General features: G+C 38.5%; 1 protein-coding gene across 1 annotated transcript; it reads left to right on the forward strand.

Annotated features, from left to right (window-relative positions):
* Positions 1-12,727: 12,727 nt before the first annotated feature.
* On the forward strand, positions 12,728-16,560 carry fabp7b (fatty acid binding protein 7, brain, b). The gene is made up of 4 exons (XM_028797235.2): positions 12,728-12,941; positions 13,966-14,138; positions 15,475-15,576; positions 16,188-16,560. The coding sequence occupies exons 1-4, from the start codon at positions 12,869-12,871 to the stop codon at positions 16,236-16,238; spliced, it is 399 nt and encodes a 132-aa protein (XP_028653068.1). The 5' UTR covers positions 12,728-12,868; the 3' UTR covers positions 16,239-16,560.
* Positions 16,561-19,766: the final 3,206 nt, after the last annotated feature.

The raw sequence follows: 19,766 nt of genomic DNA on the forward strand, positions 1-19,766 counted from the left end.
ATTTTATTTTTTTACATCTTCTTGCCTCCTCCAATCTCCACCAGTTTCTCAGATGCATCGAATTTTGTTGCAGCAGCACAGTTACCAATTTCTTTCGCTACTTCAATGACTTTTAATTTAAAACCAGCTTCATATTTTCTTCTGATCAAACGCTCCATTGTAGATAAGGGATGCTCTTACGATAAAGGTGTATGAGGGTGTGAGATACAAAAAAACACAAAACAGTGCAAATGTTGCTTCAGAATAGTACAATATGTACAATACATAGAAAGAAAAAGGCAGTGTGCTCCATGGTTACTCTCTCAGGTGGGTGTCAGCATATCATAATCTCTTGGACCAATAGTGTGAATTTTCCACATTCGACTTATATGACCAATATTATAAAATACCAGAAATTATACGATAAAATCAAGTCCCGTCTTATCCACGGGAGAATTTATCCGTGAGTATATACAGTAGGTGGCACATTTTGGGCAAGAAGCTGCTAATAGCCCACCGTTTCACTGTCACTTTTGAGGCTGCTTAATTAAATTATGTAACATTTTAGCATGGGGGTCAGTGACTTCTGTTAGCTGTGAAATGTTTTGCAAACGCTAAACACAGACACATTACATGAATTAAAGCTTGTATTCCAATATTCGTGTTTGTTTTGCCTAACTGGGCCACACTAGACACATGGCAGGAACCAACCTCAGATGGGGGGCCAGGCCATCATAGACGCACACACACACCCTTAACCAATTTTACTGTTGCACTCCAATGATTGGGGGTGGTACCGTGGTAGCACTGCTGCCTCACAGTAAGGAGACTAGAGTTCATGTCCTGGGTCCTCTCAGAGTGGAAGTTTTCATATTCTTCCCGTGTCTGTGTGGGTTTCTTCTGAGTGCTCTGGCTTCATCACACAGTCCAAAGACATGCAGGTTAGGTGAACTGGCAACACTAAACTGGCCCTATGGTGTGTTGGATGTGTGTTTGCCCTGTGATGGGCTGGCACCTAGTCCAGGATTTGTTCCTGCCTTGCACCCTCTGCTAGTTGGGATAGATGGTCTGGATCAAGCTGGTTAGACAATGACATGACATGACTCCAGTTCTTAGTGAAAATCCGAAAGTGCTGCTGGCTGGTCACAATCACTCACTAGTGTTATATAAAATTGTATGAAGTATGTGATTTGATTTTCAAAATCCTGCACAAAATATTCGTCATCTGTTGTATGGCTGTGCATAAAGCCGATGTCACATTACGCTACTTTAAGTCATGGAGTATGTCAGAATGGCTGACTGCCGATGCTGATCTTGTCTTTGGACCATGTCGATTTAAACTACTGAAAGTCACATTTAGTGATCGCATGCTGACCTTCCAGCACAGACATGCTCACCCCTTTTTGTGAGTGCCAATAACACATAGCCTGACAGAGCCAATGGTATGCGGAGAGTTCAGCTGATATTGGCACCTCTTTTTTTTATCTTTTCTTCATTCTGACTTGGTGTGTGAAACACGAGACATCAGACAGATGAGCTTCTCCTCTGTTTGTGAGGTCCAAAGTCCCAGCTTTCCTTATTTCTTGTCAATGCATAATACAAATTGTACTTCCAGATGAGCATTGCTCTACAACTAAAGACAAAATCAACTCTGTTTCATTTTTATCGGAGTGAGTCACAGGGCTTGTCATATTAAGTGTTCGACTTTACTGGTGCATGCCACTGACAGCCTCCGACGCGATAAGATTATGTAAACGATGGCTACAACTGAAAATCGATGGAAAAGACAGGTAATGTGGCATGGTTATACATTGCTCTTCTATACATACCCATGACAATTCTGCATGAAAGTTTTAACATAACAGTATTGTTAATGTTTTGTGGTCCACCAGGTGGCGTAACGCTCCTTCAACCCTGACACAGACAGGCTAAGATGCAAGTTCAACAAAGCATGGACATTTATTCTTCAGTGGGAAGTGTTTTTCCTTCACTCCCCGTTACACGGCACAATATAAAGCACCAATATATAAATAATTCAGTCCTTTCTTCTTCTTATTCTTTCTCTCTCTCTCTTCCTTGCCTTGACTTGTCCTCACAAGCTTTGTCCTCCACCACCCGACTCTGGCTCTGCAATTGGTGGTGAAGTGGCTCCATTTATAGCTGGAAGTGCTCCAGGTGTTTCTCGACCTTCTTCCGGCTATACTTCCGGGTGTGGCAGAAGAGGTTCCTCCAAGGACCCAGCAGGACCTGCAGCACCCCGTGGTGGCACCCAAGAACCCAAAAGGGCTGTTCCAAACTACAAGTCCCAACATGAACTGTGTGTAGTGTCTTGGGGGAGATAATGTCGTTAGTACGGTCTCTCCCTTGGTCATTCCACCCGGGCGGGTAATGCTCCTGGCCATCCATCACAGTTTTTAATCTTATGCAGGGTCCTAAGAAGAGAAGCCTATCTTGGCAGCATTTGGCACCGTGGATGGGTTGGTGGGATATTTTTCAAAATTGAAACATTTGATATGATAGGTGGAGGCACCTCAGCAACACTCAAGAAGAATTCTAAATGCTTACTTTAGAGACACAGCAATATGCTCTCCATCCATCTCCCTTTGTCTTGTACGACTATGGTGGCGGGCGGCACGGTGGCGCAGTGGGTAGCGCTGCTGCCTCGCAGTTGGGAGATCTGGGGACCTGGGTTCGATTCCCGGGTCCTCCCTGCGTGGAGTTTGCATGTTCTCCCCGTGTCTGTGTGGGTTTCCTCTGGGCACTCCGGTTTCCTCCCACATTCCAAAGACATGCAGGTTAGGTGGATTGGCGATTCTAAATTGGCCCTAGTGTGTGCTTGGTGTGTGGGTGTGTTTGTGTGTGTCCTGCGGTGGGTTGGCACCCTGCCCAGGATTGTTTCCTGCCTTGTGCCCTGTGTTGGCTGGGATTGGCTCCAGCAGACCCCCGTGACCCTGTGTTCGGATTCAGCGGGTTGGAAAATGGATGGATGGATGGATGGACTATGGTGGCCCTGTGGCATATTGTTTAGCTCCAGGAAATTGGGCCCAAAACATGGGGGTGGCCGTGTGGGATCTGAGGTGCACTGAACTGCCTTCCATTAATACTTATTGCTAAGTTTAGAGATTTGTCATCCAAATCATTTTAGATCCATATCTAAATTGCCATTTATATCCAAAGTATTGCAAAAAGATTTTTTTTTTTCTCAGCTTGCTTCGTCCCTAATCCGAAATAACATTTTCGAGGTTTATCAGGCAGGTTTTAGGGTACACCATAATACTGAACAAGCCCTACTTAAGGTTAGTCCAGTGACTTATTGTTGGGTGTTGATTCTAGATGTCGTGCTGTTATGATTTTGTTAGACCTTTGAAACCATCGATCACTCAACCCTCTTGGATCGTCTTATGATTGTGTTTGGTATTCAATGCAGTTCCTTGGAGTTATTTAATTCCTACCTAAGAGAGAAAATGTTTTCAGTGAAGATTGGTGGCTTCTCATCTGTTTCAGCACCTATCACCCGTGGAGTTCCTCAAGGTTCCATTTTGGGACTTGTCTTGTTCTCTTTCTATATGCTTCCTTCAGCTTCAGTTTTTCAAAAATATAACATTTCTTTTCACAGATACAGTCAGGTCCATAAGTATTTGGACAGTGACACAATTTTCATAATTTTGGCTCTGTACACCACCACAGTGGATTTGAAACAAAGCAATCAAGATGTTATTGAAGTATCAACTTTCAGCTTTAATTCAAAGGATTTACGAAATATATTGTATGAGCTGTTTAGAAAAGACAGATATTTTTATACATTGGCCCTCTATTTTCAGGGGCTCAAAAGTGTTTGGACAAACTAACATAATCATAAATATAATGATCATTTTCAAATATTTGGCTCAAAGTCCTCTACAGTCAATGACTGCCTGAAGTCTGGAACCCACAGCCATTTCCAGTTGCTGGCTTTTCACCCTAATCATACTTTGCCAGGCCTTTACTGCAGCTGTCTTCAGTTGCTGCTTGTTTGTTGGACTTTCTGACATCAGTTTTGTCTTCAGCAAGTGGAATGCATGTCCAGTTCACTCCAGAATTCATCCTGCTACTTCTGCCAGTATCGTCAATAAACACTAGTGACTGACTTCAATTGGCACTCAGGTATTCCCATGCCATAAAACTGCCTCCACCATGTTTCACAGATGAGGTGATATTCATTTGATCATGAGTCATTTCTTCTCTTCTCAATACTCTTCTCATTCCAACATTCTGGTATATAATGATCTTAGTTTCTTTTGTCTAAAGAACATTGTCCCAGAACTGGACAGGATTTTAAATAATGTTTTCTTGGCAAAGTCTAATCTGTCCTTCCTATGCTTGAGACTTACCAGTGGTTTGCACCTTGTGGTAAACCCACCATCTGTACCTTAATGAAGTGTTCTATTGATTGTAGACTTTGGCCATGATAGGTCTACCTCCTGGAGAGTGTTCTTGGCTTGGCTAAATGTTATGAAGGGCTTCTTCTTTACCAAGGACAGAATTCTGCAATCATCCAGCACAGTTGTCTTCTATGGTTTTCCAGACTTTCTGGTGTTGCTGAGTTTAGCAGCACGTTCCTTCTTTATAAAATTGTACCAAAAGTTGATTTGACCATGCCTTGTGTTTCTGCTGTTTCTCTAAAGGGTTTGTTTTGTTTTCTCAGTCTAATGATGGCCTGTTTTTATTTGCATAGACCAACTGCAAATGGGATAAGGAAGGTTGACTAATGTCCAAATAGAGAGAATTACAATACCACAGATCCCTGCAGCCTTCCCCTCCCTCAGCTGGTTCACCACCTGTGCAATCTCAGTGACATTGGATGGTTCAAGGCTAACTGGAGGATCATCCTAAAGAACCGTGGACTCAGAGATGTCCAACGTCCTAGCTGGAAGATCAGCTTTAAACAGCTGCTAAAAGTAGCCAGACCACCAGGTCACAACTGCAGTGTCATCCATACGGACTGTTCCATCAGCCACCCTGACTGTGACTGTCCGAGGAACAGATTTGGATGTGTGTAATCCTTCGATTCCTCTGTAAGCAGGACATGGGTCACTAGACCACAGATGGCAAGTCACTTGATCACAGATTCCTCTTACAAACGCCTCCTTATCTACCCTCAGAGCCCTCACAACTGTCCTTCTCAGTTCCCGGTACATCAAGCCGTGGGCTGTGACTCTTCTCGATAGAATACAGGGTGCCCTGTATGATGATACACCTCCTTCTGGGAACACTGGTAACACCAACACAACCCACAGCAACCTTCAAGGTCTTGTCATGGAAGGTCTTCCACATCACATTAGTATCAGCAGTCGCACCCAAGTCTGTAAGTTCCTCACACAAATTGCATTCAAATTCATTAGAAACAGCCTGATCTTGGAGTCTGACCAGGTCCAGACTAATTTTCCTAGTAGGTGATAACCTAAGCTTATATTCAGAGTAGCAACAACAAGTCTGTGGTCAGAACTCACAAACTGGGCACTTCTGGGTTGAGTAACAGCTTCTTCTTTTATGCTACTAAACTAATGAATACAACATCACTAAATCTGACTGTACACTCTGTGTGATTTATACTATACTTTGCATTTTGTTTCATGTAGTAAACTATTGTTACCACTTTTTTTGTTTGCTACTAATTACATGGCATACTGCAATAATATTAATTTTAGCCATAGTTATTTTACTGTGTTTATGTATTAATGTTATTTCATTCTATTTATTATTGATCCGTAATACCTTTTTCACAAAGTCCATGGGGATAAGGAAATACTTTTTATTTATTTATTTACTAGGGGGCTCTGCACCCTGCTAGCTTCACTCGCCAACCCCGGGTGGGCGCTACGCGCTAGCCACTTCGCGGCTCTGCCACTCGTGTATGGAAAAGCGGGTGTACAATTTAAACAAATTGTTATTTTCATGGGAATTGTTACGTATGCATAATAGAACTAACTATTTTACATTACAGCAAGTATTTAACCATAGTAAAAAATAGTAAAACGTAATAAATTGAAAGAAAATTATGTTTCATGTTGCATTAGAGTTATTCATTCCGTTATACATTTTTATTCAGTTTGGCTTTGAAATTGACATGCAAATACTTTTTAAACTTACACTTTTACTGTAAAACTTCAGTTAAAACAATATTTGGAATTAACTTTTCGTCAATATCACACTGAATTTTGATTCCGTGTTTGGAGTTACATCATGACAACGCAACGTATAACTGCCCGTGAGTGAATATTGTTTCTTTCTCTCTAATAAATAAACCGACTTTTTCGAATGTTTGTCCCTGTGATTTGTTAATTGGCATAGCAAAAGCTATTCTAACGGAAAACTGTAAACGTTTTAATATGAATGGCATATCAAGATCTCCTTTGGTGTCTAATGTTATCTGTGGAAGATGTACTACATTACCTTTCTTGTTGCCTGTTAAAATTTTACATGTCAGAATTGTTCAACTAATTTTGAATACAACTAATATTGTCCTATTGCATAGCCCATCACTCATACAGTACATAAATTAAGCAATAACATTACGATACATCCTTCTTTCAACAGTAATTCAGCCGGTGGAAGACCGGACGGTGTTAATGGTTGTAGATATTCTATGGAATATTGTAAGTTGACGTTTTCATCTTCCACACCATCACCACCAACTGTTTCAGCATAGTCTATTGATATGCATTTAACCAATTTGCCGTGTAACCGATTAACAATTTTCACGTTAATTCTTTTGACTTCACAGTTTCTCGGTGCTAGGATTGCACGTGTACTCATTTCTTCTGTTGAAAACCCTTCGGGATGAAATTCTTCAATAAGATTTGGACATAATTAGTCTTCTTTAATTGGGAACTTAAAGTGAGGAAAATGTAAAACTGTATATGAGCTGAGAGCGCAGGAACTGTGTCTGACAAAATCATTCACACGAATGAGAGGTGAGAGGGCAATGAGTGTGGGCCGTTAACCTGAAATGGTTGAGAGGAGGGAGGGACTTGAAAAAATCTCTTGGCAATAGCCTCGTCTCATCTCCAGATTTTCTTTTATAACAGAGAGATTTTTTTTGGCTTATGGGGGTTATCATGGGTACTGTTTAATTACCGGGACCTGAGTACCAAATTTTGTTTCTGCACATGGATATTGGAATGACAATATAAGATCCTTGATACTTTTATCTTTTCCACTAGCCCTTCGAATACTTGTCTTGATTCACCTGTATCTGCTCCCTTGTCCCCTGGCTGTCACACTGTGACAGTGTGATTTCATCGTTGAGCTCAATCGTCTGTTGATCAGCACTTCATGTCCTGTACCTACATTTAACTTTCTCCATACCTTTTTGCTAAACCCTTGCAATCCCAGTTTCCCCTTGTAAGCTCTATAGTCTTGGTCACTCAGTTCATTCACTTAACAGCTACATCATATTTAAAAATAAGCAAATTAAATATTAGAAGCTTGATAAACTAAGAAAATCCAATTTTCAAACCCCATTACATAGATGTAGCAAAATAAAATTAAGCCATCAATTTAACGTTATGACTGTAACTGTATGATTTGAATTCATTGTCATAACTCACAGTTTTGCACCAAACCCGTCCATATCTCGTTCTCACCAGCCCTGACTCAACTTTCAGGCCCACAGGTTTATAGGTACATATAGTATACAGCAGTTGTGCTTGCTCTCAGAGCAACAGCTATGTTCATTGCATAATTTGTTTCTCTTCCTTGCCATCACAAGTTGTCAAATTTGCAGGTGTACTGCACTGAAAACAACATGAATCAGTGCAGCAGTCAGCAAGTTGTTGGGATCCATGGTGGTCTATCATGTCCAGTTTCAGGGTCATGGGGGCTACAAACTTCATCTAGAGCATGGGGTTCCAGTCCATCACAGTTTCCATTCACGCACACACATGCATATTTATATTCAGTTTTTGAGTTGATATTTTATTTTCCTAGCCACAGTAAGAAACAAATGTATTAGCAGAGCATTGGTTTTGGTCTATCAGCTAAAATCCCGTGCTTACACTCCCAAAAATCAAGTTTTCAAACTTTCAACATTTTGCCAAAGGTCAAGTTGTAATTCCTCTTTTTCTAATATGTGACCATCTTTTGCAGCTACATTTCACAGACAAATTGTGAAAAGGGGTGTGGGTTTAAAGTAAGTGGTGTGAGTGTTGAGGAGCATCAGCAAAAATCAGCACACTTTACATTTAGTAAATGCTGACAGTAGCTACAAATATAGGACAGCTTAACCTTTGCTCTTGTCATCTGTTATGCCCTGCAATTTGTAAGCATCTAACAACGTGCTATTGTGGTCTGACTTGCTCAGCTGCTCCTCCTCAAACTCTACTGCTTTCCTCTACATCATAAACACTTCTGTCGAGGCTCCAGCTAATGTGATGCTCCCATAACTGACAGGGGCTTCCATATAAATTTGCTGCTTTTTCTTTATTGCTTTATGCCAGTGGCCAGCACACCACCGAAACGGCTGATGTCACATCCTCTTGAGATGTTGGCATGGCACAATTCAGTTGGCATCAGTGTAAACTGAAAGCATGATTAAGGCTTCTTGTAGCGATCAGGACAAAGCTGCTCCATGGCCAATGACTTTGCAGCAGTCACTCATTTAGCCCTTTGGCTGTTATGATGTCTGGCATTATGAAAGTGCCTTGGAGTGAATATGAGGGTGCTTGGTTAAGACGTACAGTGTACCATGTTGGCACTATTGTTATAGTAATACAATTTATAGATAGCTAGGTAGTGTCAAACACACAAGCATAGTATTTTGCAAAGATTGGTTTGAATGGGCACAAGGGGGGAGAAAAAGAAGGAGTGATAGACAGCCAAAATGGATTAGTGTCATGGCTGGGATGGACCTTGTTCCATTGCCTGGTCAAGAGGCCAGCATAATAGGTGATCACAGGAAAGGCTTTCGCTGTCTCAACCAGTAGGAGGGCACATTATGCCAACCTGGATGCACTGGCTGGAATCCTAGTGAGGTTTGACAGAAGACCCTTGCCTGGATGGGAGGACAGAGAGGCCTTCCAAAGCTGCATGCACCCCCCCAGGGTGCTAAGTGACAAGATTTCTGGGCACCCATACAAACACCTGCAGGGCATGCTGGAAATTATAGTCCCATGGGGCAGCCCTGCCAGGTTCCATGGGTGCCACCAGGGAATCCTGAAAGGAGTGGCTGTCCCTGACCTGGAAGTGCTTCCTCCATGCAGAATCCTGACATTGAAAGTACTAATGGATCCTGCAAATAAAGGAAGCTGCTCCACCTCGCTCTGGAAGTTGAAGTCAGGAGTGAAGACAGATGGAGCTCACCTGGGAGGAGCACACAATTGGATGAGTGGACGGGAAAGAACTAATAAGGAAAAATCATTGTGATAAACAGAACCTGTACAGGGTATTTCTGTTAATAAAAAGCTTAGTTTTTGAACCTGAAACAGTGGTTGGTGCAATTATGTCTGAGGTTTGGGGGTCTGCAGCACCCTCTAGTGGACAAAAGGGTTACACAGTTTTTAAGACAGTATTCTGCTCCAGTTTCCAGGCTCAAAGAAAATCCAGCTGATGACCAATCACTTCTGTTTGCATCAGAAACATTGTGGGTCCCTATGCTCCTAGAGCCCCTGGCCAATGCCCATTGTGCATTGGAGTGTTGATTCAGTACTGTGCTGAGTCTAACACCAAACCGGAATTTTTATCAATGATACTAATCTGCTGGAGATAGATTGAGAGCTGAAAAAAAAACTACTTTTTCCAGGAGTTTTGACAGAAAAAATAGTTTAGAAATTGGGCTATAGTTACTGGGAAGGGTTGGGTTTGAATATGGACGTTTTAGCAAAGGTTGAACCACACTTTATGTTTAAAAAAAGAAGGAACGGTGCCATCTGATAATGATGAGCTTATGATAGTCGGTATCCTGGGGTCAATGGTATTCAAGTCTAACACGCATGTTCTCACATAATCAGTGTGCATTATGACACAGTGCACAAGATTTTGTACACTTACACTAAATTTCACCTGCCACAAAATCTACCCAAGTGTGTATTCTGTTCAAGTCACCTCTGTAATGATTATCTAGATTATCTGCCAATCCACCTAGCTTGGTATCATCTGTAAACTTAACCCGCTTGGTGTTTATATTCCTAAATCATTTAAATATACTGTACATATTAAAAATAGCAGCGGCCTCAAAACTGCCCCCTGTGTGACACCACTATTAACTTCACCCAATTCTGATAGGTATCCTTGCAACACAGCCCTTTGCTTCCTGTGTTTTAGCAACTTTGTACACATTTACACACAACACCCTGAACTCCCAATTCTTTTAGTTTGATGTCCAATTTCTCATGTGGGACCTTATCAAATGCTTAATAAATGTCAAGATAAATAACATCATATGCACCACTCTGATCGCATCCTAACAGAATTCCAGCATGTTAGTAAAACACAATCTCCCGTGTCTGAATCCATACTGTCTGTTCTCGAAAACTCATGTTCTCATCCTTTTAACTGGATTTTTCCTGCTATGAACCCAACTCTTGTTTAACATCTTTTACTTATTTCACGATAGATAGATAGATAGATAGATAGATAGATAGATAGATAGATAGATAGATAGATAGATAGATAGATAGATAGATAGATAGATAGATAGATAGATAGGAAAAGGAGCTATAAATAATAGATTGACACACATTACTTTTTGACCACAAAGAGAGATTCACTTTCTTCACCAGCTGCAAGAGAAGCAACAGTAAACAAAACAGTGAAAAACAAACTATTACATAAATGTGAAAAAGATTTCACATTTATGAATATGAAATAAGGACCAAATGCATAGTTTAATAATATATATAAAGAAGTATTTTCCCTTGCAAAGTGTCCACCATAGCTGTCAAAGTGAACTTGGGGGACAATGGGAGCTGGCATTATACCAGGGTCTCAAGTTCAGGTCCAGGAGAGCCAGACGCTTTCTTAATTAACAGCCAATTACTGCTGATAATGTCACTACTGCTGCTACTTTGCTGCATTGAATTTAATTGACTAGTGCTTTTTTTAAGATTTCAAAACCTAAACTGTTTATTTTTTTCCTTAAACATCTTCTTATTAACAATAAATACAGAGCTGCCCCAAGTCATGAAAAATGTGGATGATATCCTCAGGAAAAGAAAATATACAATACTAGACATGTCTTCTGTGTCAGAATGAAAGTACTGCCAAGCTTAGTTTTACTGTATGATCTCTGTAGAAATAAAGAGCCCCAGAAGCACATAAATTCACCAAATTCAAAGATTATATTTTGCCAGAGGTAAACAAAAGCAGATAAAAAATACTGAAATTGTCTGGGAGATGAAGATAGAATAAACAAAGTAGAATAAACCTGTTGAGATCAAAGAAAACCACCAAAGAAATCACCATCTCCAAAATAACAAAGCTCAATATGTTAATCAAAACCAAAGTTGAAAAAGCATGTGCAAATCTGACTCCCTGAAAATCATTTTTGCTAGTACACTGTTAAAGATTGTTTGTTAAATCAAAATCTTGAGAAGCAAATGCGGGGCACCGCCTCATGGTGGAAACAAAGTCCCATTGCTAATGGCAGAAGTGCCAATGCCCACAATAAAACATTACAGTGATGACAATATAAATCAAAATACTTTTAAAAGTCTAACATTTGTAATAAATGGAAGAAATTATCTCCAGACGGTACAAAAATGAAAACTACTATATAGAAGCCATGAAATCAGAACAATGCATGTGTCACTGTGCTATCCCATTAGATCTACAGAGCAGACTGAGTGACTCTTCACATGTCACTTTCCCTGCTGGTACTTTTTTTTTGTAACGTGTCCTAGACTTTCTTAAAGCTGTCAGCCAAATACGCTGCACTATTACAAAAGTATTTTGATTAACTGAGAAATTCCTTATTATAAATTGGACCGAGGAAAGAGAGTGTGAGTCTGTTTGTTAATAGGCCATGTGATTGAATGGCATCCCATTCTCGGCTGGTTCCTGTCTTGCGTACGATGCTGACATGACATTGTCCAGTCTGTTCTGCAAATTAAAAGATTTTATATGAAGTCACAAGAGAGCTGTGGAAGAGCTGTCCTGCGATATTCTTATTATGCCACTAGATGTCGCATGATACACACGGCGGAATTTTATTCACTGAATACCTGCACTGCAGCTTAGATAACGCATTAAATTTTTAATGTGGAGTGTGAAAAAGAAAATTAAACTACTTCAGTATTAACAGTAAGCCATATCTGGTTTCAGTTACAAGGTTAAAGATTTTTTGACACTATAAACGCCAAATAAAGCGTTTACTGCTTAAAACATTTGGGTGTTTCTACGCGACTCAAGCATTTGTTTCCGAACATATTTTCATATATCAACATTTTAATTGAACATTGAATTACCCAGCAACTTTCTGAGCACTCCTTACCCCCGCTTTTTATTTATTTTACAGGATCTTTCTTTATATAAGGGCTAATCAAATACAGATTGAATGAACTGGCATTTTGTATATTGTATCATTCTTAACGGACTAATCATTAGAAAGTGCCAGGTCCCGTTATTTTACTATTTTCATAGTGAACTTGCCAACGCTCCGTTCGCCTCATGTTCCAGAACCAATGACTTCGGAGCAGCCTGTTCGCAACTGACCAATCGTTTTGTTTAGCGATACCAGCACCGCCCACTAGCCCGGGTATTAATGTCGGCTTTGTAATTTTTCGGACTACACAGGGTTCTGGCAGAATCGAGCTCTTCCATCATTCTCCGCTTCCATCTATTCCTGGATTTGTTTTCTTTTCAATTCTCACTTCTTTTTTAATCTCGTTTGGTTTGATTTTTTTACAATCACAACATGGTTGATGCGTTTTGCAGCACCTGGAAACTGATTGACAGTCAGAATTTTGATGAGTACATGAAAGCACTCGGTAAGTTGAAGAATAAACTTACTTGGCAAAATATGGTGTATGGAATTAGCGGCTGCAATTACATGTGTCACAAAAAATCGCAAGATGTTGCATATAAAAATAGAGATTGGGCAATTTTGAACATTACACGTTTTCATACTTATGTGTAATCTGACTACGTGCGGCTAAATATAGTAAAGCGTAAGAGGATACAGTTGATCTGTTTTGTGCATGCAAATATACGTATACCAATGCATATACATATGCTTTTTACATTTTCTTACAAATGTTGCTTATTGGATTACGTGGGCCCTCAAATGTATGGATGGATGGATAGACGCAAGGCTGGGTAATTTAAGCTGCTAGCAACTGCAAATCCTGTTGCGGTTAACGCATGGCAGTAGTTCAATTCGGTAATACAGCATGCGAAAACTGCTTCCATAAACATTTGGGGCATGATTTTTTTTTTCTATTAGAGTGTCAAAAGGAGCCATATTCAGTCTCGGTAGCAATACCTGAAAAGCAGATTGTAGCTTTGGACGGGTAGCGATCCCAGGCACTACGCGAGTCTCTTTGTATGGTGTGAGGAAACCGGTGTCACCCACGTTAAAATGAGAGGGATAAAAACCAATGAACAGGGTCCGAGAAGTATGATACAACAAAAGTATTCTCGACCCCCCTGCGAGCCCTCGTAAATATCTGCGTCTGTCTATCTAAGAATAAATATAGTAATCCTTATGGTGTGTACTTTTACAGCATATAGAACTTTTTTTAACAAAAGCAATTTAGATTGAGCACAACGAAACCTTTAAATTAGCACAGCTTACATGCATATTTGATAGGAGTGTTACTTGAGTTTCTTTAACCTCAATACATTCATTTTAATGTAACTATCTTTACTTTAGCTGGCGAAAGGGGTGCATGCCGAGGTTTTGTGAAGAGGGATGCTTTGTAAATGTGTAGATCGTTGAAGTCTTTAAGTACACCACATTACCCTGTAAGTGATAAACAAGAATCTAACTCTTTTTTTCTGTTTTAATGACAGGTGTGGGCTTTGCAACCAGGCAAGTCGGAAACGTTACAAAGCCAACAGTCATTATCAGCCAGGAAGGAGACAAAGTTGTGATTAAGACTCAGAGCACCTTTAAGAACACGGAGATCTCCTTTAAATTGGGGGATGAGTTTGACGAGAACACCCCAGACGACAGGCACTGTAAAGTAAGTAAGCGCCGCTCCACCACACCGCCCCGGGCGATGAAATCAAGTCGCTGAACTTTATACCTGCAGCGGCAGCTTTGGCACACAAAGATACATTCATAGCATCTGAAAGAACCAGTCAGCGAACGAATAGCTAAATTTGTATTTTGATGAGGACATCAAAGGGTATTTTTTTTCAGTGACATTAACTGATCAACACGAAATAGCCGCATTTTTTTTCTTTCAGAGGTAATATATTTCCAAATGTTAAAGCGACACTGGTACATGCTTCTTTGTGGGACTTTAACGAGAACATTATATTAAATAACCATACATATGTCATAATACCGCACCTTTAAAAAGTGCTTTAGTTTGATGGGTGGGAACTTTCACAAAACTATAATTTTACATTAATAATTGTGAATTTCCCCTTGGGATTAATAAAGTATCTATCTATCTATCTATCTATCTAATAATACTTCTTTACAGTTATATAGCGCATTTCTCACTTGGAACATGCGGCCAAAAATTAACGAATCTCAAAACTTTCACATTTTTATTGCTAATGATGATGTACATCATTGCTCTTGCCTTTAACATTAGTGTGATTGTTTCTGAGTTTATATATAATGTAGGAATGCACACTTTAAAACTGCTTGCCATCGATTGATTGAGGAGTCCCAAGCAAAGCTATCTGCAGGTGTTTCAAATGCAAAAATATATGCAAACTAAACTGTAGTCTTTGTAAGTTTTCATTGGATGGTTATTTAAAGACAAGTGTTATATAAAATAAAAGATTGTTTGTATTTACACATGTGCTTTTTTAGCAAATGGGAGTTAGTCTGCAGGATTTAGGTTGTTCGTACAATAAATAATGAGTATAGAATACATAGAGACATTTTGTAACATATTTTATGCTAGTTAAAAAGAACAAAGGAACAGATGGTATCAAAATGCAATTTCATATCAAAGAAGAATGGTGTAACGTAACAGCATAAGGCATTTTACAAAACAGAACAGGCCATTAAGCTAGTTTGTTAGCTAACGTAGATTATACCATTAATTTTCTGTGAAAATGTTTCCTCCTTAAATTAACCTTTTACATATATAAACATTGTATAATACCTAGTGAATTAATTATAGTTATATGAAGCATTTATTTACCTTTATGACTCCAACTTGGTCCATGAAGAGCGAGTGTGGGTGTCTGCACTGCTTTTAGATTGAAACTTGCTACAATCCTGCAATGGATTAAGCACAGCTCATTAAAAAAAGTACGGATGAATGAATTTGCTTGTACCAAATAAAAAATAAACGTTTATTTTAACAAAAGAAATTTGTTTTCTTTGTTTTTTAGTCTACGGTGACTCTTGATGGTGACAAACTTGTTCACGTCCAGAAATGGGACGGCAAGGAGACCAAGTTTACCAGAGAGATTAAAGATGGCAAAATGGTCATGGTAAGTTATTTTTACAGTCTCTATACTGATGTTTAAATACACGCATTCTGTTTTCAACCTAAATCCTACCTCTGTGGATCTTTTCTGATTTAACAAAGATCCATGTTTATACATTCCTGAGTCTTTCACAGCCAAAGAAAGGATCTCAGTGTCCCGTTACTAGATAAGTTAGTTGGGATCTTACACAATGGAACTTTGTCAGTTCCCACAGGACATGGAACAGGAAGAACAGTCTTTTTGTTGCTCACTGTCTTTGTGATGTTCTGCATAAAATGAATGAATCTGATGAGAAACACAATGATTGTTATCATTTTAGTTGAACTTTTAAATACTTGGCAGATTTTTTTTTAAATATATTTTTCACATTGTGTATACATGAAAAATTAGGATTTATTCATATTTTTTTTTTTTACTGTTTTGAAGATGTCATTAATTTGCTGTGAAGTGGTGCTCCAGTAAATGCTGTGATAAATAAATCAGTTTGGCTATAAAAAATACATTGAAGGATGTCTGCATATAATCAATGACTTACTTCAAAAATGTGTGTAAATGTTTCTTTGATGATACAAGCTTTTGAACCTTTCATTCTTTCTGTCTTCTTTTCCGTTTAGAATCTATGCTTTGGTGATGTCCAAGCTGTCCGCACCTATGAGAAGGCCTAAGCCCCAGATCATGTTCTGCTCAGAGCCCTGTGTCTCATTGGACCATTCAGTCCTGTTTACTGGACTACAGATTACCAGCAGTGTTTTTACTGTTTGCATAGATTTGCACTTCAATACTCTAAATAATTTTTTGTAAAACCCATTTGAAAAAAAGTTGATTTTGTTTTTTATAAGCTCAACATTAAAATGAAAGAAAGGACAGACTCTGTTAAGCACATTTAAAGTATTTTTTCCAAATGACTTTATGCAGTTTTGTATGAAATCGACCCTTGTGAACCTGTGCAAAACAGACCTAAATAAACATCTTTGATCTGCAACTACACTATTTTCTCTGTGGTCTCTTTTTGTATTTTCCCCCTATAATCACCACTATAAATAACTATAATAAAAACAATATTATCATCTGCTGCATTTAGGGTGTATCAAGATTAAAAACTTTCAAAAAGGTGTACAAATAAAATTATTTTCTCTGAGTTCTCTTTTTTTGTATCCTCCCCACAAATATAATTGAAAAAATATTTAAATAGTGCTGCATTAAGCATCTACCTAAATTTAATAAGACTTTCTAAAAAAAAAAACTCATGCGAAAAAGCTTGGTTTATAATCCATGCAACTGAACCAAAGTGGGTGGATGAATATACATGTGCTTCAATATTTTGTAACAAAGGTATTATATAGGAAGTGTCCACCAGTGTCACTAGCCAAATGACAAGTTGTTACAATATTTAATTTACATTTATTAGGGTAAACACAAATAGAAAATGCTAAAGAATAATAAAAAACTAAATTAATACTTTTATTTTGTTTACTTTTTAAAATTTAGTTTGAATACTTTTCCAATAGTGTTCCAATATTTTCAGGTCATGTTCATTGGCACTTTAAATTGACCCAGTGCAGGCAGTGCTTGTGTGTAACCTGCAATGGTCTATTACTCCACTCAGCGTTAACATTGCTCCTATAAAACTACAGCTGAGGTAAGCTGGTTTTGAAAATGGTTGGCTTCATTCATCATTTTACTGCATCATCTTTTATGATACCTTTTTTTTTTCTTAAGGAGTTTTTCCTTTTCATCGTTTGCAGTTAAAGGTTTAAAAAAAAAAGCAACAGGCACAAAATGTACGCTTGAAAAGGACACTGATTCATCATAGATCAACTTTACAAAGCTTGCTCAAACACAAAATAAAAAAAATACAATAATCAAAGTATTTTATACAAAAATAAAAAAATAAAACAAAGTATTTTATAAATTAAACTCAAAATCATAAAAACCTTGAAGTTATGCAGAACACTAAGGTCTGGGAAAACACTATACTATATGTATAATATGTACAGTAGCAACATGTTTTTGCTAAAAGCACATTTTGACACAAAAATAACTATATGCAGATTTATAAGCATGCACAATAATAATAATAATTATTATTATGATGATGATGATTATTGATTATTATTTTAATATAAGAGCTTGTTTTTCTATTATACAATACCAGGGACCAGAGCATATGTGATAGTACTGAGTTTGAAGGTGAGACCAACCTTGGATAAGTATTCAGCCTTCCAACAGGCACACACAATTCACACTCACTCATATCAGGCCAGAGCAGTTTAGATCTACTGATTAAGCTAACATGCACATGTCTGGAAGGAAACCAGAATATAAGAAGTATATCTATGATAAAACTTGGAGAACACAAAGGCAGTGGGTGATGATCGGACCTAGAGCCCTGGGGCTATGAGGAAGCATCTTTATCTGCAGTATAATACACATAATAAAAATCTTAGGGAAAGAATTGTCAAAAATCATTAAAGATATAAAAATATTAATTCACTTAAAGAACAGTTAAAACAGAAAACAGAGTTATATTTCTTCAATATTATGATATTTGAAAACTTGTATACAGTGGCACACAATAAAAGATTTTTAGGAGAAATAACTGGCTATAAATTAATAAATTCAGAAAAGCATGTTTCTGAGCCAAAAAACATAAAATAAACTTCCTTTATGGCATTTAGACATAATATCTCTAGACAAGGACATGAAAAAGTGCCTCATGGAAAGTTTTCTGCACTGTATGGTTAAGACATGTGCAACATCCACCCATTTACTACCAAACCACTTAATCCAGATCAGGACTGTAAGAGTATGAAGCCCATATCAACAGTACTGGGCACAAGACACCTACCTGGAACCCTGGATTGGGTGCAGGTCCATTGGATGGCACATCTATGCACTCACTCTCACCCACTAACCCAAAACTCAAGTATTTTGGATGTGGAAGGAAACATGGAGTAACTGATAGAATACCTACAGTATGTTACTTTGACCATGGAGAGCAATCGGACATGGGGAAATCATGCAAACTGCACACATATAATACCTGGCTGTAATGTAGAATTTAGTATCTCTTTATGTATTTAAATGATATGTTATATGGTTTATTTTTAAATGATCAAATAATACAGATTTGTTAGTAAAAAAATAAAAGCACACACACTTTGTCACCAGAACAGATACACTAGTAAAAAACAAAGTAATAAAACCTAAAGGTAACAAAGAAGTAAAAATCAAAATGTAAGAGGGACAAGGCAGAAAAATAAATGCCTCCAAAAACAGAGGTGCAGCAGATACAGAAGGAATGACATCCAACAAATAAACCGACATGAAACCATAATGACGATGTCAGTATGGAAAGGCAAGTAGAAGAGGACTCACAAAGTTTAAGGTCTGCAATGATCATTGCCTCGGGGTCCTTCTCTGGGGGCTTTTCACAATGTCTCAGTCTTCAGATTTGTTCCCTCTGGTGTTCTCTCTACAGTCCAGTCTCACATTGATAACTTATTGGACGAGCTGGTGTGAATGAGCACACTGGCATTCCACTACAGGCTGCTTCTTTTTTTCTAAACATTTTTACTGTGAACCTGGAAAAGTAGACTAGAACGTGGATGAATGGAAATCCCTAGCTGAAGGTACCTGGGATTTGCAAGATCATTCAATCGTCTTGCGTCTTTTATAATAGACATTACTACAAATTCCTTTACAAAGTGAGTAAAATTGAACCACAACATTAATCAAACAAGGCACTTAATTCACATATGAGCAGATAAAATCAAAACAATGAAGTCACAAGAAGAACACCAGGTGGAAAAGAAATAAGACTTTACAGACTAAATGGCGTATGATAAGACTTAAGGATATTCAGATTCTGACATTTGAAATAATTTTCAAACTGTGAACTTTACAAATGTAAATGGGTGTTCAAGACTGGTGAGTAGTTACACTTTGGAACAGCAAGAAAAGTTGCTTTGCAACATTCAGGAGCTTTGGTTGAATGCCTGTCTTTTCCAGGTGCCCTCCCAGAGGAAAGGACTAGAGTGTTGACTCTGCATCGAGTTCAGTCATGGTAGGCAAGGGCCTGATGATCTTCCAGGCTTTCTCAGTGAAGACGGATTCTGCAGCATACAGCTCCAAGTAATATTTGATCCAGTAATTCATCTACTTTGTTTGGTCCTTGATGACCTCTCCTGTTG

Source organism: Erpetoichthys calabaricus, chromosome 3 (genome assembly GCF_900747795.2).
Source record: "Erpetoichthys calabaricus chromosome 3, fErpCal1.3, whole genome shotgun sequence".
Lineage (NCBI taxonomy): Eukaryota > Metazoa > Chordata > Cladistia > Polypteriformes > Polypteridae > Erpetoichthys > Erpetoichthys calabaricus.

What these genes read in the sequence shown, in the direction of transcription:
- fabp7b (XM_028797235.2), top strand. Translation starts at nt 12,869, where the DNA reads ATGGTTGATGCGTTTTGCAGCACCTGGAAACTGATTGACAGTCAGAAT. An exon ending in CAGACGACAGGCACTGTAAA is followed by an intron (nt 14,139 to 15,474) that starts GTAAGTAAGCGC and finishes TTTGTTTTTTAG; the next exon opens with TCTACGGTGACTCTTGATGG. An exon ending in AAGATGGCAAAATGGTCATG is followed by an intron (nt 15,577 to 16,187) that starts GTAAGTTATTTT and finishes TTTTCCGTTTAG; the next exon opens with AATCTATGCTTTGGTGATGT.